Here is an 8220-nt window from a genome sequence, read left to right on the forward strand (position 1 = left end):
TGTTTGTGGAAGTCCAAGGATGGTTCTTACGGAAAAAAATATTAAGAAAATCTCTACGCTAAGGCGGTACGAAGTTCGCCGGGTCAGCTAGTTTTAAATAAATGACAACGCCAACTCAGAATTTAAGAGATCACTTGATTAGAGTTAATTCAATCTACTTAGATCCGTATTACAAAACTCAATCCCATCAAAAATAATATTTTCATATTTAATGTTGTTAAGACTACTTAATAGACTCAACACTCGCACTGTCAGAAAGTTATTAGATCTCATAATATAGAACCATGCAGCTTAAGCTAGCTCTACACGCCCAACTCTATAAATACACTCACAAACTACCTACTTAGCAGCTTAGCTTGGTTGCGACTTGCGAAACCACTTGCTGGCAACGGAAGATAGTCCGGAAGACGTAGAGTGGACAGGCCTCCTACTAGATGGACCGACGATCTGGTGAAGGTCGCGGGAAGCACCTGGATGAAGGCAGGGCAGGACTGGTCGTCCTGGAAATCTTTGGGCACCTAAGGCCTTTGTCCAGCAGTGGACGTCATTTTGGCTGCTGAAACGAACAAATAAAGGTAAGATTAAAAAAAAAAACAAAAAAATATTAATTTGGTAGCTCAAAACACAAGGAGAAAGGGTCATAAAGGTTTACGTTACATAAAATAATATGGATTTGGATCTAACTTGGATAAATTTTAATACGTTCGTAACGTTTTTACGGCGAGAAAAATTTGATTTCCAGGAAAACTCTAAAAACAGCACTTTTATCACGCGGGCGAAGTCGAGGGCGCAAAGCTAGTAAATCTATAGGTACTAATATTATTATAAATGCGAAAGTAACTCTGTCTGTCGGTCTCTCTTTCACGCCAAAACCACTGAACCGATTTTGATGAAATTTGGCATAGAGATAGTTTGAGTCCCGGGAAAGGACATAGGATCTATCCCGGTTTTTGAAACAGGAACGCGCGTGATAAAGTTTTTCTGTGAAAGACAAAATTCCACGCGGGCGAAGCCGCGGGCGGAAAGCTAGTACAATGAAACAAAATAAACCAACCGCTTTTGTGTTCTAGTGGTAATAAAGACCACCACTGATTCAGACGCAGAGGCCCCGGGTTCGATTTCCATTGGGGGAAGATTTTTCTGTTCGGTTTGGTTGGTGGTAGGGCTTGTTCTAAGTCCGCCTGACTAGCAACCACCATCTTACCTAAGTCTGTCGCCTTAACAACAATGTTAACAGCATTGTTGTGTTCCGGCAGTTAGAGGTAAGATAGCCAGTTCCTCCGTGGTTGAGGATTCCGGGTGAAGCTCGCTTCCACCTTCGGCCTGATCATAACTTACCATCAGGTGAGATACAGGTCAAGAGCTTCCTCGGTGTGGATAAAAAAATGTAGAGCGCATAGCACCTACTGAAATAACATAGCAAAAACATACCAGAGCAAGTAAACTTGAATAAGAATACAAAAGGCGTTTCGAGATACTAATAGCAAAAGTGGCAGCAAAACAAATAATAGAGGGCCAATAAATGGAAAACTTGCAAAAAAAATATTAAAAAAAAACTACCTTTATAATTTTTTATGAAAACTTTAATGTGTTTTCTCTAAATCAATCGGTAAATGCGTGAATTGGAATGTTTATAATTCTGACAAATTCGAGAGGTAAGCCTTTTTTAGGTTCTTCTACTAATAAGTAGCCATTACAAATTAGCCGGATTGTAACATGTTTACTTCACAACTGTCAAATTGATAAGCTTGTCAAAAAACGTCATTACGACGAGTCGCCGAATTCCGATCAACGTTATTTTGCAACAACTTTTACCGGCGATAAACTTATTTTATAACGATGGCTGCCCGTAATATTATTAAACTTGGTGCGTTAGAAGCTCCCAGGACCGCGTTCCTTCTGTGCGACATACAGGAAACTTTTAGGCCTCATGTGAAACATTTCGGCGAAGTTGTGAAAGTCGCTAATAAAATGGTTTGTACTCTTTATAATCGTTACGTAATCGTTTATCACGATCATTCTAGTGTTGTTATTTGAGATAAACGCCGGCTTAATCTTTTGGATGGGTTTAGGATGATAACTTTTGTTATTAACCTATTTTATTTTTAGGTTTTGAAACTAATATAGAATCCTAAACTATGTTTTTACCACTGTGGTTTGAACCCCATACAACAATTAATTTTAAAATGCATTCTACATGAAATTCACCAATAATTATGTACTTCGGTTTAGTGTAAACATTTAGTAAGCAGTCTTTTTAGTTTAAGACCAACTCATATTGCTCCTCTTTATTTTCTTCATAACACTCTCCAAAAATCATGACCAATAATAACGTAACTTACATTGTAATCTTATAGAAAGAAAGAAAGAAATTAATTTAAGTTTAGAAAAAATAAATAAATTAAAAAGTCAAAAGCTAATTTCAAAACTTTAAGACCACGATTTTCTATCATTAGCTTGAAAACAATCTTAAAAATTTCCAGATGGAAGCATGTGCATGTGGATTGAGTGATCCTTGCTTCAATCTTAACAAAAATCGAGGAAGTTTTACTTAAAATATGTTAAAACATTGCGATGAAGTTTAAAAATTTGTTAAACCTAAAATAAAAATGTTATGGCCAATAAATAGGAGCACTCATACCGCACGCTTTGAGAAAACGTCAACATGTTTATTTCAGAAAATAAAGCCTTTCCACTTCTTTTTATAGTATAGAAAAATTGTTAAGAATATGTTAAAACTATTAACAAATTCAGAAATTCCTTGCACGTCCCGTTCCAAAGTTATGACGATTATTTAGGATCACTCACACCGCACACGGGCCGTACGAGTGCTCTTCAAAATAATGACTTTTTATTAATAAATACGTTTTATTTCTGTTGGGAAATGTGTGCAAACTGACGAGCGAATTTGTTAAAGAATAAGTGTGACAAAACTTAAGAGCTGAAGGAAGAAATTAACCTTTATTCTTTCCTCCAATATGCCGTGTGAGTGATCCTTACTTTTACCTCTATCTGCTCATATGTAGTTCGTAGGCAGACTGAGATAGTATCTAAAATTGTTAATTGTTTTTAACAATTATTTGGCATATATTTTGCTTTTATTAAGGTCATAATTTAAGAAATATCAGGCTTAGATGATTCCTAAAGGAAAATGGTGATTAGGGTACGTATGATTTTTTATTTTGAGAGACTGTTTCGATTCATCAGAAGTTTACATGTGAGATTTAATAATATTATTTTATCGTATTTTATAGTCCAACCAAAAAAAAACAGTTTTGTTGAGAAATTTGTAATTTATTTAAATAAAACCGTGAGTATCTTTCTCAATTCATATTACAAGTCAAATTTGAATTCAATCCTATAAACAATTGTAATGTTTCTTTATTTCTATCATTCAAGATGTAGGGGTAAACCACTAAAACTCGCGCTACTGCCGACCGCGGCGACGGACGCCCCCCGCGAGTTTTAGCGGAGGCCCCTAAACCTACTACATATTAGATTGCATTGGTTTTGCATTGTCACGTCTGACGAATCGGAACAGTCTCACAAAATAAAAAATCATATGTACCCTAATCAACATTTTCCTTTAGGAATCATCTAAGCCTGATATTTCTTAAATTATGACCTTAATAAAAGCAAAATATATGCCAAATAATTGTTAAAAACAATTAACAATTTTAGATACTATCTCAGTCTGCCTACGAACTACATATGAGCAGATAGAGGTAAAAGTAAGGATCACTCACACGGCATATTGGAGGAAAGAATAAAGGTTAATTTCTTCCTTCAGCTCTTAAGTTTTGTCACACTTATTCTTTAACAAATTCGCTCGTCAGTTTGCACACATTTCCCAACAGAAATAAAACGTATTTATTAATAAAAAGTCATTATTTTGAAGAGCACTCGTACGGCCCGTGTGCGGTGTGAGTGATCCTAAATAATCGTCATAACTTTGGAACGGGACGTGCAAGGAATTTCTGAATTTGTTAATAGTTTTAACATATTCTTAACAATTTTTCTATACTATAAAAAGAAGTGGAAAGGCTTTATTTTCTGAAATAAACATGTTGACGTTTTCTTAAAGCGTGCGGTATGAGTGCTCCTATTTATTGGCCATAACATTTTTATCTTAGGTTTAACAAATTTTTAAACTTCATCGCAATGTTTTAACATATTTTAAGTAAAACTTCCTCGATTTTTGTTAAGATTGAAGCAAGGATCACTCAATCCACATGCACATATGGAAGCAGCGAAGCACTTCAAAATACCTGTATACATCTCCGAACAGTACCCCAAAGGTCTCGGTCACACGACAAAAGACATTAAAGTGGACGATGCAGCGTTAGTATACGAGAAGACTAAGTTCTCTATGTACACACCGGAACTGCAGGAACGGCTGAAGAAGGACATACCTAACCTGGCCTCGGTGGTGCTTTTTGGTATTGAGGTAATTTTTTTTATTTAGCTGCCATATCTATAAAAGTGAAAGGTCACTGACTGACTCACTCACTCATCACGAAATCTCAAAAACTACAAGTCCTAGGAGTCTCAAATTTTGCATCGGGGTTCTTTTTAGAATGTAGGTGCTCACTAAGACAGGATTTTGCAAAATTCAACGCGTTCGAAGTCACAGGCGGCCACTAGAAAGTTTATAAAGTTCTTTTACTTCCCAAATTATTGCCCAATAAAAAAATTACTTCTGTCATATTACTTGTAGTTAACTATCTAACTTTATATTCCACTATTGGCATCTAATACAGCTTCATCATCATCATTCCAGTCACAGGACGTCCACTGCTGAACATAGGCCTCCCCCAATGACCTCCACATCGCACGGTTGGTAGCGGAATGCATCCAGCGCCTTCCTGCTTCCTTTATCAGGTTGTCGGTCCACCTTGTGGGTGGACGTCCCATGCTGCGTTTTCCGGTACATGGCCTCTACTCCAGTACCTTGCTGCCCCATCGGCCGTCAGTCTGTCGTCAGGCTATGTCAGCGATTTTAGTTCGTTTACGAATCTCCTCATTTCTGATTCGATCTCGTAAGAAACACTACAGCTTACCAGACCATTAACAAGGCCTGCAAAGCCCAGAATCATTTACCTTTTCAGAAACACAACTTATACTGCAAACTAAGATTTTTAAACTTCTACCTTAACCCTTAAATGCATGATTTTTTATTTAGTTATGAAAAAAATATTTCAATTAGATTTTTAGTCACAGATAAGGGGAAAAATAATAAAAAAAATCTTAGTACGAAAAAAAAGTATATTTTTGAAAATTAACAGTATGTAGCCAAATGTCTACACCATGCGTTTGTATGCCGTAAAATTGTTCTATGGTTTGTTTATTTGGCTTTTCTTTTCAGCATGTTTGGCTCGCTATCTGAAAAGGAAATTGAGGCAGCTCTTGCTGCTTTAAATGATGGTGCAGTCTCAGAAGATGATGACAATTTATATGATGATAACATCGATTATTACCCAAACGTACGGGATTTGTTGCATGATCGGGATGAGGAGTCCATAGATCATAATCTACCCTTGGAACATAACGAAGACCCTGGAACATAACCCTCCCATAGTCTATGAAGAGGAGCATATATTAGATCAGATCTTCGTTATGTTCCAAGGGTAGATTATGATCTATGGACTCCTCATCCAGATCATGCAATAAATCCCGTACGTTTGAGTAAAAATCGATATTATCATCATCTAAATTTTCATCATCTTCTGAGACTGCACCATCATTTAAAGCAGCAAGAGCTGCCTCAATTTCCTTTTCAGATAGCGAGCCAAACATGCTGAAAAGAAAAGCCAAATAAGCAAACCATAGAACAATTTTACGGCATACAAACGCATGGTGTAGACATTTGGCTACATACTGTTAATTTTCAAAAATATACTTTTTTTTCGTACTAAGATTTTTTTTATTATTTTTCCCCCTATCTGTGACTAAAAATCTAATTGAAATATTTTTTTCATAACTAAATAAAAAATCATGCATTTAAGGGTTAAGGTANGGCACATTCGGGATAGATTACCAAAAAAATAAGTTATAATAATGAATTCTTACATTATTTCTAACACGTATGTATTTTTTTCCAATCGTTTTAGCAATTAATTCTCACTGAATCCGAAATTGAAATACCACAAATTTTAACACTACCAATTTTTTCTCTTTCGCAATCGCTACGTCAAATATCGGTTAATTTTTTTTCAAATCTACCTTCATTTGCGTTTTTTTTATTTTTATTATGATGTTTTCTATGATATTAGCATATGTTCAGAAACGCTTATAAAATGTGTTACTTTTTATAATTAAAAAAGTAGTTCGTAGACATATGGCAACACTATGCATTTAAGGGTTAATGATTACAGGCACACGTTTGCATCGAGCAAACCGTCATAGACTTGCTGAATGAGGACCTGACAGTCCACGTGTTGGCCGACGGAGTGTCCTCACGATCCCTGATGGACAGAGGATTGGCGCTGCAGGTTGGTATTGTAAATAATTTAAATCACATAAACAAAATTCGCACATTCCCCTAATAAAGGAATCTGACGCAGAATGAGCACTTTAAAAATTCGCACGTTATTATTTAAAGCAGACTACTTTGTATAGTATAAAAAAGTGCACATTCTCTGTCAAACCCCCCTTAAGTAGGTACCTCCATGGTTTACTGGTAGAGAATGCTTATGTACAAATGGCGGATTTAAGTTAATGGACTAACACTGATGATTACTATTATGATTGTCGTGGTTTAAAAAATCTTCAATTCAACTATGTAAGAAATTAGTGTGTGGTTTTAGTAAACAACTAACTTCCAGAGAACTAGTGCTTATTCTGTGCTTCAAGCTCTATACCATACTAACATTATCTGTCCTTCATACGTACATTCTGAGTAGGTACACTGTCCACACATTGTCACCTTAACTACTTACTAACTATACCACTGAGTTGTTCACAATTTCTTGGTACGCCTATTCATTAATTTAAAATTGCGCCATTTTTCAACGAAATGTAACTGTTTACTTTTAACTATACTCCATCCTCACTTCTCCCTTTTCTATCCCTTCCAGCGCTTGCAATCCCTAGGCTGCTTCGTCACAACCTCAGAGAATGTGCTATTCAAGTTGCTGAGCGACAAGCAGCACCCTGCTTTCAAGTATATCTCGAAACTTAACAAGGAACCCACTGTGGACACTCTTGGATTCGATGTTGTTTCTAAACTGTGATATTATTATAATCAGAAATACTAATATTTGTGGTTTTACTATTCCTTGTCTTGTTTTTTACTTTACTATCTTTTAAAATATTTTTCTTTAAGTCATAAATCATCATTTTTTAACAATGTTAGTTTGTATCAAGGTGAATAAAATATAACTGTGGATAAATAAGTTTCACCTCTTGCGGATAAAGTCCCTGCCAGGCAGGTTTCACAAGTTCTTGATAAAGTTACAGATAGTTGCTGACATTATATTATGTCACTATCTAAATAGTTTCTGATTACTGGTGTGTAGGTATATTTTATTATTTCTCCGATAATTTGCTAAGACATGTGAAACAAAGTTTTTCAGTTTGTAAAATAAAATTAGAAGTTCATAATTGGCTTTCAAGAACTTATCAGCAAGAGTTAAAACAGAGCCCAATCCCCGTTTTCACCATCAATCCCTAATTTTTAAGTGACCCCTATCTTGGTAACATTCATATGGGTCACTTAAATATTAGGGATTGATGGTGAAAACGAGCATAAGACTATTCTCATGTGTTGGGGTGATAAATTCACGTACCTATTACAGAACAAAACTCAAAGCTCGATTCAATTCTAAGCATAAATAGAGTTTTTTTGGTTGAATTTTAATTTCTAAACCAATAATCATCAATGTTGAGCATTGCTTTGTAATACTGACCCTTAAAATCATAATTTTAAAGTTTTAAATGTAATATTTCGTTACCATATTTTATTTCCAGCGCTTCCAATCCATCGGTTGCTTCGTAGGGACTTCAGAGAACGTTCTGTTCAAGCTGCTTCGAGACAAATCGCACCCGGTCTTCAAGCACATCTCCAAACTCAATATGAACCCTACTGCTGACGAGTTTGGGAAAACCTCATAGGAAGTATAAATTAAAAGGATCAAAACTAGTTTAAGGCCTCAGCCTCGAACTTAGCGGGCAGCGGGGCGGCGGCGGCGGCGGCGCGGGAGCGGCAGGATCTTATGCGTA

General features: G+C 36.0%; 1 protein-coding gene across 1 annotated transcript; it reads left to right on the plus strand.

Annotated features, from left to right (window-relative positions):
- The first annotated feature begins 1741 nt into the window (after nucleotides 1–1741).
- LOC114352329 (isochorismatase domain-containing protein 1) lies at nucleotides 1742–7256 on the plus strand. Its single transcript, XM_028303918.1, has 5 exons — nucleotides 1742–1974; nucleotides 2484–2493; nucleotides 4251–4447; nucleotides 6375–6491; nucleotides 7077–7256. The coding sequence occupies exons 1-5, from the start codon at nucleotides 1840–1842 to the stop codon at nucleotides 7230–7232; spliced, it is 615 nt and encodes a 204-aa protein (XP_028159719.1). The 5' UTR covers nucleotides 1742–1839; the 3' UTR covers nucleotides 7233–7256.
- Nucleotides 7257–8220: the final 964 nt, after the last annotated feature.

The sequence above is a fragment of the Ostrinia furnacalis genome, unplaced genomic scaffold (assembly GCF_004193835.3).
Source record: "Ostrinia furnacalis isolate ACB-3 unplaced genomic scaffold, ASM419383v2 OfSCF1319, whole genome shotgun sequence".
NCBI classification, from domain to species: Eukaryota; Metazoa; Arthropoda; class Insecta; order Lepidoptera; family Crambidae; genus Ostrinia; species Ostrinia furnacalis.

Bases quoted from the DNA above. Each gene is read 5' to 3' on its own strand.
- LOC114352329 (XM_028303918.1), top strand. From the start codon at position 1,840: ATGGCTGCCCGTAATATTATTAAACTTGGTGCGTTAGAAGCTCCCAGG. The intron at 4,448-6,374 runs GTAATTTTTTTT...TAATGATTACAG, and splicing joins TGGTGCTTTTTGGTATTGAG to GCACACGTTTGCATCGAGCA. The intron at 6,492-7,076 runs GTTGGTATTGTA...TATCCCTTCCAG, and splicing joins ACAGAGGATTGGCGCTGCAG to CGCTTGCAATCCCTAGGCTG.